General features: G+C 45.9%; 2 protein-coding genes across 3 annotated transcripts in view; one reads left to right on the top strand and one right to left on the bottom strand.

Moving 5' to 3' along the window:
- Nucleotides 1-1,981: 1,981 nt before the first annotated feature.
- Nucleotides 1,982-12,407, bottom strand: ACTR1B (actin related protein 1B). Its single transcript, XM_007535719.3, has 11 exons — nt 12,206-12,407; nt 8,116-8,180; nt 6,883-6,958; nt 6,011-6,136; nt 5,553-5,677; nt 5,089-5,305; nt 4,872-4,964; nt 4,609-4,783; nt 3,501-3,562; nt 3,209-3,249; nt 1,982-3,041 (listed from the first exon to the last, which is right to left on the bottom strand). The coding sequence occupies exons 1-11, from the start codon at nt 12,251-12,253 to the stop codon at nt 2,939-2,941; spliced, it is 1,131 nt and encodes a 376-aa protein (XP_007535781.1). The 5' UTR covers nt 12,254-12,407; the 3' UTR covers nt 1,982-2,938.
- Nucleotides 12,408-15,573: 3,166 nt separating this feature from the next.
- Nucleotides 15,574-26,348, top strand: part of C3H2orf92 (chromosome 3 C2orf92 homolog) — a 34,947-nt gene continuing 24,172 nt past the window's right edge. For both annotated transcript variants that reach the window (XM_060187508.1, XM_060187509.1), the window contains exons 1-2: nt 15,574-15,718; nt 20,739-20,822. In XM_060187508.1, coding sequence (XP_060043491.1) covers nt 15,628-15,718; nt 20,739-20,822 — 175 coding nt within the window. In that variant the 5' untranslated portion in view covers nt 15,574-15,627. The remainder of the gene's footprint in view (nt 15,719-20,738; nt 20,823-26,348) is intronic.

The raw sequence follows: 26,348 nt of genomic DNA, 5'->3' as shown, positions 1-26,348 counted from the left end.
GTTGGATAGGACAGAGAAAAATGGAGAGAGGAGGGGAAGACAGAGATGGGGAGAGAAAGATAGACACCTGCAGACCTGCTTCACCATCTGTGAAGCAACTCCCCTGCAGATGGCAAGCTGGGGGCTTGAACCAGGATCCTTACACCAGTCCTTGTGCTTTGTGCTACATGTGCTTAACCTGCTGCACTACCGCCCAACTCCCAGTTTCAATGCTTATGAAGCTTCCCCCCCCTGCAGGTGGGGAGTGGGTGCTTGAACTTGAGTCTTTGCACACTGTAATGTGTATTCTCTACCATTGTACCACTACCTGCCCTACTCCACCCCACCCCACCCCCTTTTTTTTTTTTTTGAGAGGGGGAGACACCAAAGTGTTGCTCAATCACCTTATGAATACAGGCCTGATCCAGTTACCCCTTCCATTTTACCTGATCTTGGTTCTGGACCTTCCCTCAACTTTATCAACTCTAACTGCCTTCATCATGAACCTCTTAAGGCTCTCCAACCTACTGTGTTAGGATTATATCAGATCATGACCAGAGATCATTTACTTTTCCTAGTTGGCATCACCTGTATCCATGCCCTTCTCTCCAGCCCCACAGGTCTCAGGCATCTTTTGAGCTCTTAACTAATCCTGGACTCTTTCAGCTGACTAACCTCTCCTAGATCTGTGCACCTCAGCCTGTCCCACATGCTAGGTTAGATGCCTTGTCCTTTAATCCTCACAACTCTGTATTGAAATAGTTTTTGTCTTCCTTCCCTGACCTTATTTTTAAAAAATATTTATTTATTCCCTTTTGTTGCCCTTGTTGTTTTCTTCTTGTAGTTACTGTTGTTATTGATGTCGTTGTTGGATAGGACAGAGAGAAATGGAGAGAGGAGGGGAAGACAGAGATGAGGAGAGAAAGACACCTGCAGACATGCTTCACCGATTGTGAAGTGACTTGCCTGCAGGTGGGAAGCTGGGGGCTCAAACCTGGATCCTTACAGCGGTCCTTGTACTTCGCGCCATGTGCGCTTAGCCCACTGCACTACCGCTCGACTCCCTCCTGACCTTATTTTTTTTTGGGAAAGGGTATATATGTATTTTAATTTATTTAAGAAAGGAGACGTTAACAAAACCATAGAATAAGAGGGGTACAATTCCGCACAATTCCCATAACCCGATCTCCACATCCCACCCCCTCCCGATAGCCTTCCCATTCTCTATCTCTCTGGGAGCATGGACCCAGGGTCGTTGTGGGTTGCAGAAGGTAGAAGGTCTGGCTTCTGTAATTGCTTCCCCACTGAACATGGACGTTGACTGGTCGATCCATACTCCCAGTCTGTCTCTCTGGGAAAGGATATTTTTACAGATCACTGGGCCCAAATGCATGGTATCCTCCTAGATGTATTTTGGGATTTCAAATGCTTGATAAAGGAAGGAAAGAACATTCTCCAGATTCTTTTAATTCCTCACCACACCCTCAGTCTCCTCTTCCTTTCTGCTAAGCTGCTTCTTTCAGGACAACACTCACCAACACAACTCCCTCCCATCTCCCCATCACACACCTTCCTAATCTGTCTGAACTCTGAGCCTGCATTGTTACTGGTGTGCAAGCCTTAGATATCTTAGTGGGGCAACAAGGTGTTCAAGCAGAACTGGTGCAGGCTCAGGAAGATGTGGATACACTAAGCCTGTGCCCTACCTGCTGCAAGGTCCTACCCAGGGATAAGACAAACCAAGGCAGCCCTGTTCGCTGCTTCTCCTGATAGACTGCAGCAACAGGTAATGAGGCTGGGGAATTCTGCACCAGGTTGAGAATCCAGTCTCCTGGGGCCACCCATGCCCATTGCCCTGCCAACCACCAAGCCCTCAAGCTTCTGAGTTAGTACTAAGCTGTGTCCTCATTGGCCCTTTCTCTAAGCCCCCAGGGATGGGTTCACAAACAACAGCACAAGAAACCACCAAAAAAAAAAAAAAAAAAAAAAGAGTCACACACTGTGCCATGTCTATAATTATTACTATAATGATTTACAAAAAATTGTTTTCAGGCAACTGTGTTAAATTATTGTACATATTTAGGGGAGTGGTGTGGGTCCCAGCCACAGGGTAAATGAAGATGTCATTCTTGGGGTGGTGGGAGAAGGAAATGTGTCTCCCTGATGTTGTCTAGGTCTGACTCCTGATTAAGTGGCTTCTCCACCACAAATGAACATCATTAACCCTTTACTGTCTTAAGGTGCTGAGGATAAAGGAGAGGGAGCAGCAGTCAATGAAATGCTTTGACAGGGAGAGCTCAGCCAACTGGCCTCCTGAAGGCCACATATCTTCTGTCCTGGTTCCAAAGGTTTTGACCTTGAGCTAGACCCATTGCTGGGAACAGAAGATTTCCCAGTGTTCAGTCTCCACAGGCACTAGCCTAGGAGACAGGAGGACAGAGTGTGAAAGGGGTGCCTTGGTATGAGTATGAAAGGTTGAGGGTGCCTCGATGCGGCTCTCTGGGCTACCCTGTTGGGTCAGAAGGAGAAAGTAGCATGAGAAGCAATGGGGCACCAACATGGACCTGCTGGGTGCCTGCTACTCCAATCTACTCTCCAAGGCTAGTTACACAGGCATCCAGGCACTCTGGCACTGCCAAGTTTCCTATTAGAGGAAATGGGGGTATTTGGGTGTCTGGCCTTGTAGCTCAGGAATGTAGGTCAAAATGGTCCTGCTAAGAGAGACCCCAGGACAACCCAAAGCCAGGTTCCTCAATTTCTATACTCCAGCTCAAGGCTCCCATCCATGTAGGTAAATGTTACTGTGATTGAAGGTATGGCTTCAGGGATGTGCTGCTGTACCACCTGCTGGGGTCAGGACATACAGGACCCCCTCAGCCTGTTGTGATCCCAGATCAGAGGGCTCAGGGCTCTGATGCCGCTATCCTCCCATTCTCCCAATACGCTACACCCTCCTCCACTAGAATGTTTTACGATGAATAGCACGGGAGCCATCCTCTTCATACTCCTTTTTGGATACCCACATCTTCTTAAAAGTGTCCAGTGAGGCCAGGATGGAGCCACTATGAGGAAGAGACAGTGTTCTTGTGAACCTGAGAGCTGAGTCAACTCAGCACCATTTCTCTTACTTAGGAAGGAAATCCACCCCCCTCCACCTGGCTTGGGCACAAGTGTCCAGGGCAAAATGGCCTCCTCCCAGAGTCTTCCCCTGAGCTGAGCCCCACCTCACCCGATCCACGTGGAGTACAGCCGTTCCTGAGGGGCCCAGATCTAGAGGGAAAAGCAGCTGTGTCACTGCCCTGTACTCAACAGAGTAGCCTCTACTCCAGTTTCAGGGGTGACCCCATCCCAGCCTTGAAATCTGAAGACAAGTGCTTCTCAGTCATGGGAACAGCCAAGGTGGGATGAGCAGGGTTGGGTGAGGAAGCAAGAGGGGGTCAAGAGGTGGTTCTTTCCCTTTCCTCCCCAGGTCAAGGTTGCATAGCACCTCCATGATCCACCAGGTCTCTTTGTAGGCTCACCTTGATTTTGACATCTTTTGGGGCAAGCTTCTTTACTTCACTTAGCAGTCGATCACCAAAGCCTGTGAATACAAGGCTGGCTGTACTCAGGGTCCACATTCCACCTCCTTACCTATAGCACACATGCTCACCCACATCCAACTTTTGTTGTCCTTCCACTCTGCCCCACTTTTTTGGATGGAAAGGCAACATGAGATGGAACCTCAAGTCTTCAAGTCACATTCAGCTCTGCCTGGCCCTATTTTCCAACAAACCAGCAGCCCAAACCCACTGGACCCCAAAGTCAAAGGAAGATGACAAGCCAGGCAAAAATGCTTCCCACTGGAAGGTGACAAACCAGGCAAAAATGCTTCCCACTGGAAGGTGACAAGCCAGGCAAAAATGCTCCTCACTTCTACTCATCAGATGGGCAATAAGTGCTGAGTGCATGAAGAAATTCATCTAAAATGGGGATGGGAGGCTGAACTGGGACAGATTCTCAGGAGGGAAACTGGCAGAATCTACCAAGTAATAAATGGGCCTAACTCAGTAATCCCCCTCCTAGGATTTACCTTTTAGGTCTGTTCCCACCATGTGAAACAACACATATGAGGTTTTCTGTTGTAGCACCTCTGTGATTGGAAATGACTGCAACTCCCTCAAAGGCTATTAGACTATGGTGAAATGGCACTTCCATCTAGACAACCACCACAAGGCCCTGTGAAGCACTTACTCTGACAGGAAAGGATCTTCCAGATGTGGAACTAAGTGATACATGGACAGGGTCTTGTACAGTACATTAAAATTTGTGTAAAAAAAAGGAGAGAAGGGCATACATTTGTTTATTTATGCACAGATATTGCCAAAAGCAGGCCCAGGAAACCAGTAATTCTTATAGGGAGGGAACTGGGTAATCAGGACAATGTGGGAAGGAAGACTCCCATCTAGCATATATGAAGTTACTAACTGCCTACAATCAATTTAATCTTAAATCAACCTTATTCTTTGTGGGCAAAAAATGTGCTCATTGAGCACCAAAAAGTCACTAGTAAATGACTATGTCCCAGGCTCCAGGGAGTGGGAGGCAAGCTGAGGGTCACAGCTGCCCTCAGCCTCCAAACTAAGGTACCTTTGAAAAGTGTGGAGCCTCCTGACAGCACAATGTTGGCAAACAGTGTCCGGCGAAGATCCATGTCAGACTTGTGGATGGCAAAGGCCAGTACCTCGTGGAGCCCCTCACTCTCATCTCCTACCAGGTCTGGCTGGAACAGCAGCTCAGGGGCCCGGAATCGTGCTGGCCCCACCTTTGGAACATAAGATAGAAGCAGACAGGCTGCTGCTTCTGGGTTCCAACACCACCGCTGCCTCCCTGAATTAGGGCTCGTGACTTACATCAAGTGTGCTGCCATCTGGCAAAGTATATTGCACCTTCTCTGTCTCCAGAGCTTCGTCCTTCTGTGGGTTGATGGACAGGTAGCAGGCTCGCTGTGGTGGACAGGAGCACAACCCTCAGAAGGTGGCAACCAGGCCTTAACTCTACACCTAGGTTCTACCAGCTCCCGTCTCCCACCCTCGTTACTTCTGTACCCTCCTGCTCTTCCTTCAATACCTCTTTGATGGTCCGGACAACCTCAAACTCAGCTGAGGTGTGAAAGTCGACTCCTTCTTTCCGCAGCAGCAGCCGGAGATAGCGGGAGACATCTCGACCGGCAATGTCAACTCGCATTATGGAGTGTGGCATGGCAAAGCCCTCGTAGATAGGGACAGCATGGGTAACCCCGTCCCCAGAGTCTAAAACCACTCCTGTGGTGCGTCCTGTTGCATACCTATCACAGTTCAGCATCCTTTCACCTCAGCCATTGAGCCCTGGGAGCCTCCTCACCCCTGGAAGGGACCCTGGGACACTGGCTTTATCTGATCGGAAAATGGGGAACAAGGAATTCCCTTAAGGACCAGTCACAAGTGGGGGAGGAGGGCCTACTTCTAGAGATAAGTCAGACACCTGGTCATCTTGAGCAGGAGGATGGCTACAGGGAGGAGGGGGGGCTCAAGGGACCCCCAGGGAGCACTCACAGGCTGAGCACGGCCTGCATGGAGATAAACAGGGCTGGCACGTTGAAGGTCTCAAAGAATACCTCTGCTGCCTTCTCCCGGTTCTTACAGGGGTTGAGTGGAGCTTCTGTTAGAAGGACAGGGTGCTACAAGAGATGGTAGAGTGGTGGGCACGTGCAGAGGCAACATGCTAGGCTCTACTGCATTCTACCCAGAGAGCTAACCCCCTGCTGAGTATAGGTAGTTGCAGCCTTCCTGAGAGCATCATCTCACTATCTGCCAGCAGTTACCCTTCCAAAATCCAGCTCTCCCTACCAATTCTGCCCAAGAGGACACTGTATGTTTAACCACAGACAACAAGGAGGTATCAGGCCCCAGCAAAATGCAGACAGGAAACATGGGAAGCCAAGCAGGAAAGAAGCATACTGGGGAGAAGGCACAGCCTAAAAGACACCCTGGCAACAGGGGCAGAGTCACACCTCCTCGGAGAAGGTCTGCAGCTGGTCCTTGGAGTAGACATACTGCCAGATGCGCTCCATGTCATTCCAATCTCGTACCACACCATGCTCCATGGGATATCGGATGGTCAGTAGCCCCCGGTGTTCCTGGGGAGGTGGCAAAGCCAGATGTAACCTTGGGTCCCTTACTGAGCAACTGCTTTCTGGCCTCCTAGAAGTTGGTCCTTCCTTTGGAGAAAACTGCTTACTTGTATCCTGGTGCCCTGGCGTATTCCAACAGCTTCTTAGACCTTCAGAGCCCAGAGACAGGCCGTGTCTTCCCTTCACTCTCCACCCCCCCCCCACCCCTTCTCTCTCTTCAAGAGCCTGGGTCCTCTAGGTTCACCTCTCCCTCCTCACACTGTCCAGTTTCCATCCCCACTGCTTCATTCACCACAGTTCCAATGCCAACCATGTGTCTCCCAGGTACCTACACTGTGCTTGCTTTTGGCTTACTATTCTCTGCAGTCTCACATTTGCTCGTCCTGCTGAGCATCTCATCTGACTGTGTAGTGCCTAGTAAAGTGCAAGGTGGCCCTCGCAGCTCTTGTTAGGGTCAGCCACCACGTCTAATTCAGACTCTCAAGTCACTTGTGGCTTCCAAAGAGCTTCTAACGACAGGAATGAATGAGGTGGCCTGTGTTCTCTTGGGCAGGACCCATCACTCTTATCTCAGAATGAAGAGACTTCAGGGCTGGAGCCTGGAACAGCCCAGAAGGGCATCTAACTAATCACCCCCTCAGAAAAAACAGATTCTAGGGTCCTTTTACAAGAGACCACTCTGACTAGCAGCCAACGCTTCTGGGACTATGAGGACCACAAACCCAGGGAAAGGCAGGCTCCACCAGTGTTACCTCTGCTTTTGGTCCAATGAAGAGGTCCCCCTCCAGGGCTCCTGCCATCACCCGCATATGCTTAGGGCGCCCAACACTGAAATGACAGGGGCATGCACAACTGAATCCAGGTCTAGGAAAACCAGTCTAATTCTAGTAGTTAAGGGGAGTAGTTGTGTTGTAAACAGGCAACGATCAGAACCCAGGTTCAGGAGCTATGTAACTCGCAGGGCAGACCTTGGCAGGGCAGCCCACAGTCAGAGTCAAGAGAAGAGGTGCCCCTCCCAGAGAGGGCTGAATATACTCATGGCCTCATGCTGATACAGGGCAGCTTCTGCAGCCAAAGTGACTCAGTTCATGCTCCAAATTTCAGGAGGGCTGAGCAGCCACCATCTGTCAACCTGGGTGGATGGTACCCCTCTCTATTCCTACTCTTTCCCATTGCCAGAGTGTTCACAGAGAGATCTGGTTCTTATAAGACTAGATGAGCTACCTGCCTAAAATTTGACCCAAGTTCCCTACACAACAACAGGAACTTTTAATCAGACCCAAGTGGAGTTCAGAAAGGAAAACTGAAGCCCTAAGCCCTATGGGTTGTGTCTGAAACAGGCCTGAGGTTTTTTGTTTGTTTGTTTGTTTGTTTTTGGCCTAGTCATTCCTAAGTCAGGGTCTCAGCAACCACTTCCACCCTCCCAGCTTCAAGTCAGAAACTGCAAAACCTCCAGGACTTAAGAAGAGGCACTGCAGAGGGGGAATTTCCTCACAAGGTAGACTGGTTGAAGGAGCACTCAGGCTTCATCTGGGGTTTCACCTCTCTCTAAACCCTGCTACCATGGCACCCCTCAGGAAAAGATGCCCAGCCAAGTATTTTCTAGAGTATGGGGAAAACATGTCCTTGGAGGAAGGGGAATCTGTACACTAATCTCTGTTCTTTGCCCTCCTCTTAGGTCTTTCTCAGGGGGATGCTTCCCTTTTCTTCTCTCTGCTGCTACCACACCCTGTCCCTAGGGAAATGTTACCTGTTTCTCCTCCCTGATTCAAGAAGGGACAAAAGTCAAGAGAGACCAAAGAAAAGGTGGTGGTGGGGGGGGGGGGGCAGAGCACTAGTTTTCTCCTTTCAGAGTCTTCAACAAGGTGGAGCTCACAAATCTAGTTCTTTCTTTATAGGTGGAAGAAAAAGCTGTCTTCAAAGAGAGCCACAGGATTTATATTCTCCTGGGAAGCAAACAAAATTGCTGCCTTAGTAACACTTACTAGTTTGGGAAACAGTATTTGGGAATCTGGTCTCCTGCAAAGCCAGCCTTGATCACCCCTGAGCCCTGCAAGGAAACACAATATTTAGTTCTTATTCTGTCCTGCTGAGAGAGCAAGATCATTTACAAGTACTGCAGTAGGGTGTGGACTTCAAAATTGGGGGGGGGGTGTCATTTTTCCACCCACTCTACCAAATTTCACAATGTCTGGAGACTGGGAAGGTGTGTAAGGATGGAGTGTTATGACCTAGGGGCAGAGGTCAGAGATGATACAAAACATCCCACAGTGTGCCCCCACACCTACGGACATCTAATCTTTGACAAAGGGGCCCAGACTATTAAATGGGGAAAGCAGAGTCTCTTCAACAAATGGTGTTGGAAACAATGGGTTGAAACATGCAGAAGAATGAAACTGAATCACTGTATTTCACCAAATACAAAAGTAAATTCCAAGTGGATCAAGGACTTGGATGTTAGACAACAAACTATCAGATACTTAGAAGAAAATATTGGCAGAAATCTTTTCCGCATAAATTTTAAAGACATCTTCAATGAAACGAATGGAATTACAAAGAAGACTAAGGCAAGTATAAACCTATGGGACTACATCAAATTAAAAAACTTCTGCACAGCTAAAGAAACCACTACCCAAACCAAGAGACCCCTCACAGAATGGGAGAAGATCTTTACATGCCATACATCAGACAAGAGGTTAATAACCAACATATATAAAGAGCTTGCCAAACTCAACAACAAGACAACAAATAACCCCATCTAAAAATGGGGGGAGGACATGGACAGAATATTCCCCACAGAAGAGATCCAAAAGGACGAGAAACACATGAAAAAATGCTCCAAGTCTCTGACTGTCGGAGAAATGCAAATAAAGACAACAACAAGATACCACTTCACTCCTGTGAGAATGTCATACATCAGAAAAGGTAACAGCAGCAAATGCTGGAGAGGGTGTGGGGTCAAAGGAACCCTCCTACACTGCTGGTGGGAATGTAAATTGGTCCATTCTCTGTGGAGAACAGTCTGGAGAACTCTCAGAAGGCTAGAAATGGACCTACCCTATGATCCTGCAATTCCTCTCCTGGGGATATATCCTAAGGAACCCAACACATCCATCCAAAAAGATCTGTGTACACATATGTTCTTGGCAGCACAATTTGTAATAGCCAAAACCTGGAAGCAAGCCAGGTGTCCAACAACAGATGAGTGGCTGAGCAAGCTGTGGTATATATACACAATGGAATACTACTCAGCTGTAAAAAATGGTGACTTCACCATTTTTAGCCGATCTTGGATGGACCTTGAAAAAATCATGTTGAGTGAAATAAGTCAGAAACAGAAGGATGAATATGGGATGATCTCACTCTCAGGCTGAAGTTGAAAAACAAGATCAGAAAAGAAAACACAAGTAGAACCTGAAATGGAATTGGCGTATCGCACCAAAGTAAAAGACTCTGGGGTGGGTGGGTGGGGAGAATACAGGTCCAAGAAGGATTCAGAGGACCTAGTGGGGGTTGTATTGTTATATGGGAAACTGGGGAATGTTATGCATGTACAAACTATTGTATTTACTGTTGAATGTAAAACATTAATTCCCCAATTAAAAAAAAAAAAGAAAAAAAAATCCCACAATGCATAAGCCAGTGCTCCCCACCCCCATGCAAGAATTATCTAGCTCAGACTATCAATAGTGCCAAGCTTGAAAATCCACTAAGTACATCTTTCTTCAAACAATATACCAGCAGCTTCAAGCAGGAGGAATTCCCAACCTCCAACATAAGCTAGCTAGAAGGAAGTTCCAAGTATAGTTTTACTCAACTCCTCCTCCACCCACCCCCACACACATATAGGGCACCTAACAAGGAGGTGCTTGGGGGATGGCACCTCCCCTCATGCAGCTTCTCCAGAGAATGCAGGTGAAGTAGAGTTTGATTCTGACACTGGAAGCCAGATTTAAGATCTTAAAGAGAACTTGGCATTGGGGGTCGGGCGGTAGTGCAGCAGGTTAAGCGAATGTGGCACAAAGCGCCAGAATCCTGGTTAGAGCCTCTGGCTCCCCACCTACAGGGGAGTCGCCTCACAAGCAGTGAAGCAGGTCTGAAGTGTCTCTCTCTCTCCCCTCCCCCTTTTTCTCCCCCTCCTCTCTCCATTTCTCTCTGTCCTATCCAACAACGATGACATCAATAATAACTACAACAAGGGCAACAAAAGGGAATAAATAAATATATATATATAAAAAAAAAGCAAACCAAAAAACTCGGCATCTAGAAAGTCCCCAGCCAATAGAGTCAGTATGATAACCCTTGAGCCCTGCAGTGCAGAAATAAATATCCCTACCTTAGAAAGGGGGGCTGGGAGCCCAGAGGAACTCATAGGTTTGTAGATTAGCCTAAGTGAATAGTTTACCACTATTATAGTTTAGTAACTTGGACCTTCTTACAACCTACTGGGGAGCACCCCCAAGTCTAGTTTTAACATACATTTTTAAAGAGGTACTGAGGAATGAACCCAGGGCCTTGCACATGTGCAATACCACTGAGCAGTCTCTCCCCAGCCCAATTTGTGTTGAATATGTACATTATCAATATATATTAATATGTCGACCTATCTATATATAGATATGAATGACAGAGAAATAAGAGGAGAAACAGAGGAAGAAAAGGGAAAGTCTATAAAACCCCAACCCACCATCCGGTTCCCTTGATGCTGTCCATGGTACTCTTATGCAGTGGTGGTGGGGGGGGTGAGGTAGCGGGTTTGATCCTTGGAGCATGTTCCCCAAAGTTTTACTTACTGAGCCACCTATCTCCCTGCTTCAGTTCTTATTTATTTATTTATTTTTAAACATCCCTGCTGTGACTCAGGATGTCCATAAGGGTACACCAAAAAAGGACAAGCCATTTAGGAAGTCCAGGAGGATCATGTAGGAAGGAGGCAGATTCCACAAAGATAATCAATATTAAAAAAAAAAAAAAATCAACAACTCCAGTGGCCCGGGAAATAAGTTCAACTTGCAGAACCAACTTGCATGCCTGAGGTTCCCAGTTTGATACTCAATACTGCATGTAGCAGAGTGGTGCTCTGACTTGCTTTTGTCTCATGTGAAACCTTCTCTTTCACAGGTAACAAACAGAACACGTTTTTTTAAAAAGAAAAAAACAAAGCACACATGCAAGAAACATATACTCTACTAGGGGCAGATCCACAGATCCCAGTTCTTTGCTTTCTTCTCATGGGCCAGAAAACCATTAAGACCAGAAATCCTCCTAGCACAGATAAAAAACCTCCAGTGCTAAAGGGAAAGGCCACAAGAAAGTTAGGCATTGGTCAGAAATCATTGGTTTCTGATTCTGCTAGTGGTCTGAACTCTCTCCACTGCCTTACCTGAAGTGGAATTTCTGCTAAGCAGAGCACATAAAGAGGGTCAAAACAAAACAACTAACTGGCCAATCAGAAGACTGTGGGTATAGCAGATATTAATTTGCATTGACACCCCCCCCCCCAAGTCCCTGGGAAGAAAAAAAAGCAGTAGAGTTTGTCCACTCTGGAAGTTCTGCGGGGGGGGGGGGGGGGAGCAGGGGGAAGTTTGCATCTTGGTAAGTGCTATTGTAGAGGTCACCAGACTAACTCTCTCCAAACGATGAAGCCAGCAGTGTACACGAGGAAGCATGCCATCCATCTCTGCCCTCAGGAAGTGTGTGTATGTGTTTGTGTGTAATAGCACTGGGGTCCAAACCTGCCCAATGACCACACTGCCCGTCTTGAGGGATACCCCAAGGCCTGCTGTACAGGTAGACCAGCTGGACCGCCCGACTGTCATGCCAGCTCCCGAGATGCTCATCCAGGGTTACCCAAAGGATGGAAGCGCTGCACCTCCAGGAACCCCCGCTTGCTCTGGCAGGGATCGGACACTGGCTCCAAGGAGCCGGCGGGGGAAGCGGCGCGCCGGGCGTGCAGGGCGTGCAGGGCTCTGGACACCCGCACCAGCTGGGTCCCTCCCGCGCGCCGCGTGTGACCCCGACCCAGGAGGCGGGGCGCTCGCCCTCGCCCTCCCCCTCCCAGTTGCCGGGCCTCACGTTGTCGATGACCACGGGCTGATTGGCGATGATGTCGTAGGACTCCATAGCCGGGCCGGGCCGGCCCTGCCCAGCAGGCGGGCTGCAGGAGGAACTGGCAGTTGGATCCACAGACTAAGGACAGCGGAGTCTCCAGACCCGGTGGCGCCGCACCCCTCCCATTCCCAGTGCGCAACCTACGCAGGTCCCGCGGGGCTTTCTGGAGGGAGCGTCTCACAGCCAATCACCGCTCCCACTTGGGTGGATTGACAGCTCTCTCTCCGCCCTCGCATGGACGGCCGACCAAAGGGCGGTGCCGCCTGGTGCTGCCAGCCAATGAGGATTACTCACCCGTAAGAACTGCGGGGGCACTTCCAAGGTAGGCTGCGCTGCGCGGGAATGATGTCATTCTTAAACCTGCGGGGGCAGAGCCGACTGGGGCCGGGGTTACCTGTACTGCAAGTGTTTTTCTAGCTCTAGTTCCTGGGCCTGCTCTTTTGCTGAGAGCGCTGTCAACTGGGAGGTGGTCTCTAGATATTGCACAAAACAGTTTTAAGTAGGCTTGTGCAAAAAGAATTTCATGCCTGAGGCTCTGAGGTCCTAGGTTCAACCCCCAGCACGACCATAAACCAGAGCTGAACAATGTTTTAGCATCTCTCTCACGAAAAATAAAATATAGGGGGTCGGGCGGTGGTACAGTGGGTTAAGCGCATGTGGTGCAAAGCGCAGGGACCGTAGGGATCCCGGTTCGAGCCCCCCCCCCCCCCCCCCCCCGCTCCCCACCTGCAGGGGAGTCGCTTCACAGGCGGTGAAACATGTCTGCAGGTGTCTATCTTTCTCTCCCCCCCTGTCTTCCCCTCTCCATTTCTCTCTGTCCTATCCAACAACGAACAACATCAACAATGGCAATAATAATAACCACAACGAGGCTACAACAAGGGCAACAAAAAGGGGGAAAAATGGCCTCCAGGAGCGGTGGATTCATGGTGCAGGCACCGAGCCCAGCAATAACCCTGGAGAGAAAAAAATGAAATGAAATGAAATGAAATGAAATGAAATGAAATGAAATGAAATGAAATAAAGCATAGGCAGTCGGGTGGTAGCGCAGCGGGTTAAGCGCACATGGTGCAAAGCGCAAGGGCCAGCGTAAGGATTCCGGTTCAAGCTCCTAGCTCCCCACCTGCAGGGGAGTCGCCTCACAAGCGGTGAAGCAGGTCTGCAGGTGTCTTTCTCTCCTCCTCTCTGTCGTCCCCTCCTCTCTCATTTCTTTCTGTCCTATCCAACAACAACAACTATGACAACAATAACAACTACAACAAGGGCAACAAAATGGGAAAAATATCCTCCAGGAGCAGTGGATTCCTAGTGTAGGCACCGAGCCTCAGCAATAACCCTGGAGGCAAAATAAATAAATAAATAAATAAAGTAGCACATATGTATAAAAAAATAAAATATATAAAGAGAGAGAGAGATCAGAGCACCACTCGTGTGAACCCCAAACTCTTAATAGTTAAGCTACTGCTCCTGCATCCTAAAGCATTTCCTTGATGAACACTGAGAAGAATCCTTTTCCTTGTAAACATTTTTGGCAGCTGGCATTTATGGAGCATTTACTCTATGCTTGAAAGGAGCCCTTCTACCTATTTTGCATAGATTTATGGGATAAAATTGGCCAGAGGGGATGAATTTGCAGAGGCCTTTGAGTCAGCCACAGGACAAGCAAACAATAAATAAAACTTCCTCTTAGCTGTAAGGAGCCATGTTAAGAGCCCAGTAGTCCTCCCCCACTTTCACCCTTACCCTATCCCTTTACATTCCAGCCCTCAGTTGTCCACAGGAAGAGAAGTGGAGCCAAAACAAATCTTGTGATGAGCAACTATAGTCTCTTGATTTGCCTTTCCTCCCAACTAGGATGGTTTCTGTCTTCGGGATGACGTTCTTAAGTTTAAAACATGGAGTTTTTTTCTCTTTCTTTCTTTCTTTCTTTTTTTTTTTTGTCCAACCAGGATGCTGGTAACTTGCCATACACTCACAAACAAATGCTTTGCTATTTTATTTACTTAATGAGAAAGAGAAAGCGGTCAACTGGGTTATATGTGATGGTAGTAGGGGGGACCAAACCTGGACCCTCCGGCTTTCCAAGCATGAGCTATGTACACTGAGCCACCTAGCCAGCAGAACATTTTTTTGAATATTAATATAATTGCGCTGAGAAATAGGTCACGTGGTAGAGCACATGGATTTCCAGCCCCAGCACTACATGGGAGCACCAGTGACAACAACAGGGAAGTCTTCACAGATGGTGGATGTCAGTCCCTTTTCAGGGCGCCATTTGCCAGGCTGGGCTGGCTTTATGGGCGGTAGAGAGATAACCAGGGACTCATGGCTGAGCTGGGAACGCAGTTCAATCTTTATTGACGAGTAGGGATGCAGTTCAATAATCTAATTTCTTTTTTTTTTAATTATTTATTTATTTATTCCCTTTTGTTGCCCTTGTTGTTTTATTGTTGTAGTTATTCTTGATGTCGTTGTTGTTGGATAGGACAGAGAGAAATGGAGAGAGGAGGGGAAGACAGAGAGGGAGAGAAAGACAGACACCTGCAGACCTGCTTCACCGCCTGTGAAGGGACCTGCCTGCAGGTGGGTAGCCGGGGGCTCGAACCGGGATCCTGACGCCGGTCCTTGAGCTTAGCGCCACCTGCGGCTTAACCCGCTGTGCTACAGCCCGACTCCCAATAATCTAATTTCTAATCACAATTCTGTCCTATATATCTCCTGAGGCGGAAGTGTCAGGAAGAGGAAGTACATAGATAGGGGGTGGGGAGAAGGAAAATAGCGCTGGACCCAGTGGGGATTAAACCAATGAAAACGATTATGTAAATAGACCACAACCTCAAGCAATGTAACAGAAGGGGTCTTAGAAGCAGAATTTAGAAGCATACCAACAGGTGGACCTGTGCTATAGTAACCTCCTTTTCTCTCTGTCTCCCGATCCTCTTTTGAAAACCTTTTAAATGAAGTATTAATATCATATAAATTTATCCCCTACGGAAAGTAGCACACCTATTTCGACTATATATATATTGGAACCCTGATAAGTGGGAGTAGAGTATGTAGCTCTGTTATATGGTAGTGCACTGGCACTTAGTGTCTCTGGCATAAGAGAGAGTCTTTTGCATATCCATTGCACTATCTTCTAGGCCCTGATATTTTGCTCTTTAAAATGTTATGTTTTAGTAGATGAACCAAGCGTTTTGCTTTTGGTAACAGAACACTAACTTATTCTCCACTTAAACCTTATTTCTTCCTGTGGTAGAACAGCCCCTCCCCCTCCTTGATTCCACTTGGGGTGTGACTTCACAGATGGTTGATTCTGCAGTATCCTAGGCTTCAAGACTTCCAGGGTTTCAGAAGATGCACTTCTCCCTGGTTGTGTACAGACTATGGCGATGAAGGGAGGAGCAGAGATCTTCTTTGTTCTCTTACTGAACTGTTGGCAAGGCAGAGAGATTCATCTTGCCCAGTCCATCAAAGGTACTGTTATAGTGTATTGTGGCAGATGAGGAAGTGTGAGGCTCATTGGGACCCTAATCAAATAGGAGATGCTATTTTGAGGGTGGTATAGTGGCAAACACAGGGTTTCTCCTCACCCTGAACTTCTCACCTCCCTGAATCTACCATTAGGCATCATTCCTGAGACAAGGGAGTTTCTCTCTCTCTTAATTTCTTTATTGGGCCATTAGTATTTTACAGCTGACAGTAAATGCAATAGTTTGCACATGCATAACATTTCTCAGTTTTCCACATAACAATACAACCCCCACTAGGGCCTCTGTCATCCTTTTCCAGGACCTGTACTCTCCTCCCATCCACCCCAGCGACTTGTACTTTGGTGCAATACTAAGGGGAAATACTTCCAGTGTTTCACCATTGAGTATGCTGTTGGCTGTAGGAATCTATATATAGATTTCACTTTTTTGAGGAATTTTCCATCTATTCTCATTTTTTGTAGTGTTTTTTTTTTTACTGTCATTACACTTTTCCCATCTTTATTAAGCTAATTGGCATATGACATCATGAAGGTTGAAGTTATACAGAGTGAAGATTTAATTATTTATTTATTTATTTTAAAAATATATTTATTTATTCCCTTTTGTTGCCCTTTTTTTAAAAAAAAAGATTTTTATTTATTTATTTATTTATTTATTTATGAGAAAGATAGGAGGAGAGAGAAAGAACCAGACATCACTCTGGCACATGTGCTGTCAGAATCCAACTAAGGACCTCATGCTTGAGAGTCCAAAGCCTTATCACTGCGCCACCTCCTGGACCACCAGAGTGAAGATTTAATACATGCTTATGTGGGACATGATTACCACAATAAGGCTAGTTAAAATTTCTAGCATGTTATATTGTACTATTGTATGTGTCTATATATTGAGAGCACTGAGTGTTATGAACCTCTTAGCTGTTATTTACCATGCTGTGCGTTAGACCTCAAGAATGTACTCCTCTTAAAGCTGCAACCTGTGGTCTGGGAGGTGGTGCAGTGGATAAAGCATTCGACTCTCAAGCACGAGGTCCTGCATTCAATCCCTGGCAGCACATATACCAGAGTGATGTCTAGTTCTTTCTCTCTCCTTTTTGTAGTGTTTTGATCATAAACAGATGTTGTATTTCGTCAAAGGCTTTCTCTGCATCTATTTATATAACCATGTGGTTTTGGTCTTGCTTTTATCAATGTGGTGGATCACGTTGATTGATTTATGTATATTAAGCCAACCTTGCATCCCTGGGATAAACCCCACTTGGTCATGATGAACAATCTTTTTAATATACTGCTGTATCCGGTTGGCTAAAAATTTTGTTCAATATTTTAGCATCTATTTTCATCAGAAATATTGGTCTGTAGTTTTCTTTTTTGGTTGTGTCCCTGTCTGCTTTTGGTATCAGAGTGATGTTGGCTTCATAGAAGCTGGAAGGGAGTACTCCTGTGTCTTCAATCTTCTGGAAAACTTTTAAAAGTAGAGGTATTGGGAGTAAGGTGGTAGTGCAGCGGGTTAAGCGCAGGTGGCACAAAGCGCAAGGACCAGTGTAAGGATCCTGGTTCGAGCCCCCGGCTCTCTACCTGCAGGAGGGGGGGTCCCTTCACAAGTGGTGAAGCAGGTCTGCAGGTGTCTATCTTTCTCTCCCCCTCTCTATCTTTCCCTCCTCCCTTGATTTCTCTCTGTCCTATCCAAGAACGACAGCATCAGTAACAACAACAAAATAACCACAACAATAAGAAAACAACAGGGGCAACAAAAGGGAATGAATAAATATTTTTTTTAAGTTTTTTTTTTTTTAAAAAAAAAGTAGAGGTATTAACTCTTCCTCGAAGGTTTTGTAGAATTCATTTGTAAAACCATCTGGTCCAGGACTTTTGAGAAGGTTTTTGATAACTGTTTCAATTTGGTTAGCTGTGATTAGCCTGTTCATATTATCTAGTTCCTCTTTACTTAATTTTGGAAGTTTGTAGTATTTAGGAAATCGTCCGTTTCTTCCAGGTTCTCTAGCTTGGTGGCATATAGTTGTTCATAGAAGTCTTGCATGATATGTTGAATTTCTGTGGTTTCTGTTGTGATATCTCCTCTTTCATTTACAATCCAATTTATTTGGGTCTTCTAAGAGAGTTTCTCTTTATAAAACCTGAAATGAAGACCAGGGAGAGTGTAGTGAGTGGCTGATGAGAAAGCATAATGGCTATGCAACAGACCTTATTCCTGAGGCTCCAAGTTTCCAGATTCAATCCCCAGCACCACCATAAGACAGAGCTGAGCAATGTTCTAGCCTTACTCTCTGTATTCCTCTCTCATTAAAAAAAGAAAAGAAAAGAAATATATAAAGTCTAGTGGTACAGCACAGCACTTGAATACTAAAGGTCTTAGGTTCTCTCCCCAGCATCACCAATAGCTAGAAATGAGCAATGCTCAGGCAAAAGCAATAACAAGAAAAGCCCTAAGTAACTTTATCTGTCTTTGTTCACCCCAAAGTAAGTACTGGGTATAACTATGCTTAGAACCAAGACCATTTATTGTAGTTTCTTTTTTAATTATCTTTATTTACTTGATAGAGACAGCCAGAAATCAAGAAGGAAAGGGGAGAGAGAGAGAGAGAGAGAGAGAGCTAGAGACAGAGACAGACACCTGCAGCCGTGCTTCACCATTCATGAAGCCCTTCCTCTACAGGTGGGAAATAAGGGCTTGAACCCGGGTCCTTGTGCACTGTAATGTGTGTGCTTAACCAGGTGCACCACCGCCTGCCCCCTTTTTAATATTTACTTATTTGTGAGAAAGATAGGAGGAGAGAAAGAACCAGATGTCACTCTGGTACATGTGCTGCCAGGGACTGAACTCAGGAACTCATGCTTGAGAGTCCAAATGCTTTATCCACTGTGCCACCTCCTGAACCACTCTGATTAACTCTCAGGATAATTTTTTTTGCTCATTACAACATAACTACTTCCATATGTCCCTCTCCTTTTCCTTCTGTCTCTCTGGGTGCTGATGGAGCTGGAGTTCAGAGCCCTCTTACCTTTATCCTATCACTTCTCTCCTGCTGGGAGTATGGATCAAGGTTGTTTTTGGGGAGCAGAAGGTAGGAGTTCTGACTTCTGTGATTGCTTCTCCACTGAGCATGGGCATTGACAGGTCGATCATACCCCCAGCTTGTTTCAATCTCTCCCTCGTGAACCAGAGCTCTGGAGATGCAAGGGTCCAGGATATATTGGTGAGGTCATCTGCCCAGAGAAGTTAGGATGGAGTTGTGGTAGCATCTGTAGCTTTATGTCTGGAGGGTGATATGACCTCCCTAGGAGTTTGGAACAAAATTCTTTTTTGGGGTACACAAGGTGGGAGTTCTGACTTCTGTAATTGCTTCTCTGCTAGACATGGGCATTGGCAGGTGGGTCCACACCTCCAGCCTGTTTCTGTCTTTTCCTAGTTGGGGAGGGCTCTGGAGAGATGAGACTTCCATACACATTGATGGGGTTGTCTGCCCAGGAAAGTCAGGATGAAGTCTTAGTAGTATCTGCCTGTTCTTTCTAATAGATATGTCTGAAGGGCGATAAGGGAAGAACTTTGCTCAGTTAACAAATTCCATCAGCAATTATTATTATTATTATTTAAAATATTTATTTATCTTCATTTTATTATTTTACCAGAGCACTGCTTAGCTCTGGCATATGGTAGTACTGGAGATTGAATTCGGCACCTTTGGTGCCTCAAGCATAAAAATCTGTTTGCATAATCATTATGCTATCGTAGCGCCCCCCACATTTTTTAGATTTATTTATTTATTTTGAGAAGCAACACCATAGCATCACTCTAGCAATGCAATGCTGAAAATATTTGAAAATGACATATATAGTCTTTTTTCCTAATTTTACTTTGATTTATTTTTTAATTACTTTTCAATTTTTTAAATTATTTTTATTTATTTATTGGATAGAGACAACCAGAAATTGAGAGGAAAAGGGGTGATAGAGAGGGAAAGAGACAGACACTGGCAACACTGCTTCACTACTCATGAAACTTTTCCCCTGTAGGTGAGTGTCAGAGTCTTGAACTTGGGTCCTTGTGCATTGTAACATGTGCACTCAACCAGATGCACCACTGCCCAGCCCTCTACCCCTCCTTTTCCTCCTAATACCATAGGGAAAAAAAAAAGCTCAGCTCTGGCTTATGGTGGTGCCAGAACTGAACCTGGAACCTGGGAACCTCAGGTGTGAAAGTCTTTTGCAAAATCACAATGCTATCTCCCAGCTCCTACGTGATTTTATTTTTGTTTTTTATTGTTTTTCTTAATATTTATTTATTCCCTTTTGTTGCCCTTTTTTTTTATTGTTGTTGTAGTTATTACTCTTCTTGTTATTAATGACGTTGTTGTTGGATAGGACAGAGAGAAATGGAGAGAGGAGGGGAAGACAGAGAGGGGGAGAGAAAGACACCTGCAGACCTGCTTCACCGCTTGTGAAGCGACTTCCCTGCAGGTGGGGAGCCTGTGCTTAACCTACTGCGCTACCGCCCGACTCCCTCCTACATGATTTTAATGCCCAACATCATAAGGCACTTGAAGTTGGAACAGAACCATGCCCACTGTCCTTTCTTCTAGACCAGATCAACTGCATGATACTTCTCTTAAAATATACAAGACAATATATATATTTAAATTTTTATATTTATTTATTTTCCCTTTTGTTGCCCTTTTTTTGTAGTTATTGTTGTTACTGATGTCGTTATTGTTAGGACAGAGAGAAATGGAGAGAGGAGAGGAGGACAGAGAGGAGGAGAGAAAGAAAGACACCTGCAGACCTGCTTCACTGTCAGTGAAGTGACTCCTCTGCAGGTGGGGACCTGGGGGCTCAAACCAGGATCCTTACACCAGTCCTTGCGCGTGGTGCTACGTGCGCTTATTGTGTTACGCTACTGCCCGGCTCCCGACAATATATATTTTAAAAGGATATGTGCTGATTTGATGAAATACTTACTCATAGCTCAGGTCTCTTTACCCATAGATGATCCGCGCCAGAAGAACCTGAGCCATATTGAATTTTCCTTAAACTCAGACAAGCAAGAAAAACATTTGGCTAGACTATTTGGTAAGTACTTATGTGAAATTGTAACTGTATTTGAATATCCCATGCTTGTCTATGCTTGTCTCCCAGAAAGCCTGTTCCTGCTACTTTGATGGAAAGAAAGTGTTTTGTCTTGTAGTTTGGGAGGTGGTGTAGTGGATAAAGCACTAGACTCTAAAGCATAAGGTCTTGAGTTCAATCCCCAGCAGCACATGTACCAGAGTGATGTCTGGTTCTTTCTGTCTTTTTCCTATCTTTCTCATTAATAAATAAAATATTTTTTCTTTTAAAAGTGTGTTGTCTTGAGGCTTAGTTCTCCTGAGAGCCAAGCCCCCAAGAAAGTATGTAACCAAACACTTGGAAAGGATTCTTTAGCTCTTGGAGGAGTCCTGGAGCCCCAGAGCCAGCATCTGGAGATTTATTGGAAGTACAGTGTGAGACCCATCACAGACCTGCTGTGTCACATCTCCCTGAAACAAATACCTAGAAGATATCTACATGTGTTACAGATGTGTTCTGAAATTCAGAGAGACCATCTTGTCCAGTCTTCATGCCTAATTGAGCATGAGAACTCCCTGGGGTTATTGTTATAATGGGATACCTGATCTGACTTGCTGGCATGGGATAACTTCACATGAATAAGTTTTTTATTTTCATGGGTATAGTTTATTTCTTTGCCCTTATTACTACTTCTTTATTATTATTTTTTAAATTTTTATTTATAAAATGGAAACAATGACAAAACCATAGACTATGAGGGGTACAATTCCCATCACCAGAATTCCTTATCCCATCCCCTCCCCTGATAGCTTTCCTATTCTTTAACCCTCTGGGAGTATGGACCCAGGGTCATGGAGTGCAGAAGGTGGAAGGTCTGACTTCTATAATTGCTTCCCCTCTGAGTGTGGGCATTGACAGGTTGATCCATATTCCCAGCCTGCCTCTCTCTTTCCCTAGTGGGGCAGAGCTCTGAAGAAGCAGAGCTCCAGGACACATTGGTGGGGTTGTCTGCCCAGGAAAATCCAGTTGGCATCATGGTAGTATCTGGAACCTAGTGGCTGAAAAAAAAGAGTTAACATATAAAGCCATACAAATTATTGATTGATCATGAACCTAAAGGTTGGAATGCTGCAGATGAAGATTTGGGGTCTCTGTTTTGGAAATAGCTAGTAGGTCTATTTTAGGTATATTCCAAGGGGTCCATGACTTTATTAGTTTTTATCTGAGCCTGACATCTGATATGCAGGTGGACTCAAGTTATTGTCTGGGGAGATGACATCATGGCTGGAAAAAGGGCTAGAAAGCTGAATCAAGGAAGAGAGTAGCTCCCAAATATGGAAAAAGTGTATTAATATTGTTGACTGTAAACTTCATTGATTTGATCTGGGGCCCATATTCAGCATAGGAACCTATATAACCTCTGCATCCCTGTAGGTCTGAACTCACATTCTGTGGTCATGAGTAGGAACATTCCAAGTTGCCCCAATTTCAGGACCCATCTTCTTCAGGTGGTAGATAGAGTATGTTATCCAACTCCCCTTTGGAGGATGGAACATTCTCTACCATTGTTGATCCACATTGAGGGCAAGGTCCTATGGGGGCCCTCAGAGGGGTCCATTATGTTTTTCCTGATGGAGATGACCAGTGACAGTAGAAAGAGGGATTTATTTGAGGTCTAGGTTCATCATGTCTGTGTGGGAATCCCAGGATTCCCTGACTAGGGCCCCAGGTGATAGGGTGGCCTGATAGTGACTAAAGAGTCATCATTAAAGTATGCCAGTCTCTTGCCCTTATTCAGCTTTTGTAGTCCTTACTTTGATAAGGTTAGCTTTGGAGTGACTGAGGGAAGTGTAATAGGAAGTAGGTGAGGAGGGATATGAGTAGTTCTTAAAGAGCTCTGGGTGATTCTTAGACTGGGACTCACTGATCTAGTCTAAATGTCTCAGGTAACATTTGAGAAAAAGTAAGGTGTTGTATGCTTTACATTGGTTTGTTCTAGCCCTCCCCCGCCAAGAGAATTGGATCAGTCCAGTTAATTTCGCGGGCCCGCTTGGCCCCGCCCGAAGGAACCCCGAGAGAGGGTTCCTGAGTTCGAGAGTAAGAGAGAGTGCTTGCGCCGCCGCAAAGAGACAGCAGAGTTCTGTTTGGTGATTAGTTTGTCTTAGTTTATGAATCGTTGTTCCTAAATAAAGAAATACAGCTTCCCTGCCCAGCCGTTGTCTCCGTGTCTCTGTTACCCGCCCGTGAAGCTAGCCCGGCCAGCTAGAGCCTCCGAATTTTAACAACAAATGGCGCCCACATGGACCTGACCTGAGCATCTCTCAGATAAGTAAAGACTATTTGGCTACCTATGCACTATGGCCTTCTCTTCTGCTTGTGAAGAGATCTCCAAAGGCCTCTGCTCTTTCTTCACGAGACTGTTTTGCTGTTTCTGGAACATTTATCTCTGGACCACTCTGTGGTTTCCACTCGCTCGGGCGAACTCAGAACAGCCAGCGGGAATAGCCAGCAGACGGGAGGCAAGGCGTGGAGCTGCTGTTTCCACCTGGTTAAACAGCCAGCCAGCTGGCTGCGCCCAGACAACCCCGCACACCGCGCCTGCAGCCCCACAGCCCTGCAGCCCGCAGGAGGCCGACGCCAGCACACAAGAGCCCCAAGAGCCCGACGCCAGCACGCAAGAGGCTGATGCCAGCACGCTAGAGCCCGATGCCAACACCTGGAGCCCGATGCCAACACGCTAGAGCCCGATGCCAGCACGCAGGCCAGCCCACAGGAGCTGGCTCTCCACTGCGTGGCGCAGGGCACTGGATGCGTGATCCCTCCACGCTGCTCGGCCACTGTGAGCAGGGCAGCAGACATGTCAGGGCCATGGGGCAGGGCCGCAGCGGCCTATTATGGCCGCCACCCCTGGGCACCTAGGCCCATGCCTTCTACAAGCCTGGCCTGCCTGCCCTCTTGCTATGAATTCTGGAACTATCCTGGACCTCCCGGACCCCTGGGCTCCCTGCCGAAACTGGGCACATGAGATCTCCAGCTGCCGGTCCGGTCTGAAGGCAGACAAGCTGGAGTACTCAGAGATTTGTGCAGAGATCGCAACCTGCAATTCCTAGAAGTGAAGCTGCATGGGAAGTCACCTCCGGATGGTGAAAACCCCCCCCCCCAACAACTAAGACAGTACAGATTTAAATTCGTGTTTAAAATGACATGTCTTCGTAACAAAGGTTTCTCTCCTAGTGTATTAATGACCATGTTTATGTGTATGTTTAAAGTTTGGTAAACAGTAACTTTAAGGCTAAATTCTTACTAGTCAAAGTTAAATGAAAAAGGTTTTCAACGTAATTCTCATAAAGATAAAAATTAACTTAGATTTAAAGTCTGAGGTAAAAATTAGTTAACAATCAATATATTTTAACTAAGTTGGTCTAAACAAAAGGTTAAATAGACTTGTTGATATGTAAAACTCTCCATTACCTTCTCTATTAGAAATGGTAGATCGCACAATGGCTATGCTAATTATTCTCATGCCTGAGGTTTCCTTTCCTGAGTACAACGTGACTCCATCTTGAATGGGTGTAACAAAAGGTTAAAAGACGTTGTTGCTATGTAAAAGTCTCAAATTCCTTCTCTATTAGAAATATGCTAATAACAAGTTTTGTTTCATAGTAAGTAAGTTGCAGCCAGCTGCCTTTGGGACTCTAGGCCGTTCCCCGCCCCCATGCAAATGTCCGTCGAGAAAGTACGCCCCCCAGAGGCAAGAAATTTTTTTTTAAGCTGATAAAGTTTAGCCCACAGAGGCAGATATGGCCCCCTCAGGCCTTCCCTTGGCAACACACTGGTTCTTGTTACTTGCTTACATGTTTCTCCATGTTTGTGCCAGTTTCTTTTTAAAAAATGCCTGTATGATATATGTTTCTGTTCACCCCACACCCTTGATACTATAGTCATTTAGTTAAAAAGAAAAGGGGGAATTGTCGTATGCTTTACATTGGTTTGTTCTAGCCCTCCCCCACCAAGAGAATTGGATCAGTTCAGTTAATTTCGCGGGCCGCTTGGCCCCGCCCGAAGGAACCCCGAGAGAGGGTTCCTGAGTTCGAGAGTAAGAGAGAGTGCTTGCGCCACCGCAAAGAGACAGCAGAGTTCTGTTTGGTGATTAGTTTGTCTTAGTTTATGAATCGTTGTTCCTAAATAAAGAAATACAGCTTCCCTGCCCAGCCGTTGTCTCCGCGTCTCTGTTACCCGCCCGTGAAGCTAGCCCGGCCGGCAAGAGCCTCCGAAATTTTAACAACAGTAAGGCCTAGATGGAGTATGGCAGGGTAGGAAGTGCCAGCAATACAAATCCTTACCAAAGTTGTAATTGAACTGGCAAGAATTATATTCACTCCTTTCTTCCCCCACTCCCACCCTCCCTCCTATTTTTCTTTTCCCGTCTTCTTTCCTTCCCTTCTCCCCTGCTCCCCTTTCTCCCATCCTTCCTTTTCTTTTTTAAAAATATTTATTTATTTATTCCATTTTGTTGCCCTAGTTGTTTTATTGTTGTAGTTATTGTTGTTGATGTTGGATAAGACAGAGAGAAATGGAGAAAGGAGGGGAAGACAGAGAGGGGGAGAGAAAGACAGACACCTGCAGACCTGCTTCATAGCCTGTGAAGCGACTCCCCTGCAGGTGGGAAGCTGGGTGCTCAAACCGGGATTCTTATGTTTTGCGCCACCTGCGCTTAACCCGCTGCGCTACCCTCGGACTCCCCCATCCTTCCTTTTCACCAGAGCACTCCTCCCCTCTGGTTTATAGTGGTGCTAGGGATTAAACCTGCAACTTTGAAATTTCAACCATGAAAACCTTTTGCATAAAGTAACTATCTTAACTGTTTTGGAACACTTGGAGTCTAGTTGATCATTTGCATCTATGGAGGAGATCTTGAATTTCAGTGTCTCCTGAAGAATTTCTACTATACTACATCTGCTAGCCTAATGTTTGCTGGTCTGAATTATTGTGACTTGCTGGTACTAAAATGGCTAACCAAGATCTTGCCCTCTAAAAATTTATAATTTTCAAAGATTGACCTTTCTTGATTTGATTTATTTTTTATTTTTATTGCTACCAGGGCTATTGCTGGGGCTTGGTGCTCGAACTATGCATCTACCACTCCCTGTGGTCCTTTTTTAAAAATTTTATTTATTTATTAATAAGAAAGCGAGGAGGAGAGTGGTCCAGGAGGTGGCACAGTGGCTAAGGCACTAGACTCTTAAGCTTGAGGTCCTGAGTTCAATCCCTGGCAGCATATGTACCATAGTGATGTCTGATTCTTTTTCTCTCTCCTATCTTTCTCATTAATAAATAAATAAAATTAAAAAAAAGAAAGAAAGATAGGAGGAGAGAGAGAAAGAACCAAACATCATTCTGGTACATGTGCTGTTGGGGATTGAACTCGGGACCTCATACTTGAGAGTATAATGCAGCATCTTCTGGGCCACTCCTTTTTTTTTTTAATTTGTAAATAAATCTACTTTTATTAATGTCAAGGTAATAGTTTTCTAACTTCAGCTTTCACAG

This window comes from Erinaceus europaeus, chromosome 3 (genome assembly GCF_950295315.1).
Source record: "Erinaceus europaeus chromosome 3, mEriEur2.1, whole genome shotgun sequence".
NCBI lineage: Eukaryota > Metazoa > Chordata > Mammalia > Eulipotyphla > Erinaceidae > Erinaceus > Erinaceus europaeus.
The sequence above is the reverse complement of the archived record's forward strand: the minus strand, read 5'-3'. Positions and strand labels throughout refer to the sequence as shown.

Excerpts from the sequence above, each read along its gene's own strand:
- ACTR1B (XM_007535719.3), bottom strand. The coding sequence starts at position 12,253 with ATGGAGTCCTACGACATCATCGCCAATCAGCCCGTGGTCATCGACAAC. Across the intron at positions 3,563-4,608 it reads AGGCTCCACACTTTTCAAAG|GCTTTGGTGATCGACTGCTA; the intron begins GTACCTTAGTTT and ends TTGTATTCACAG. Across the intron at positions 3,042-3,208 it reads CTGTACTCCACGTGGATCGG|TGGCTCCATCCTGGCCTCAC; the intron begins GTGAGGTGGGGC and ends TCTTCCTCATAG.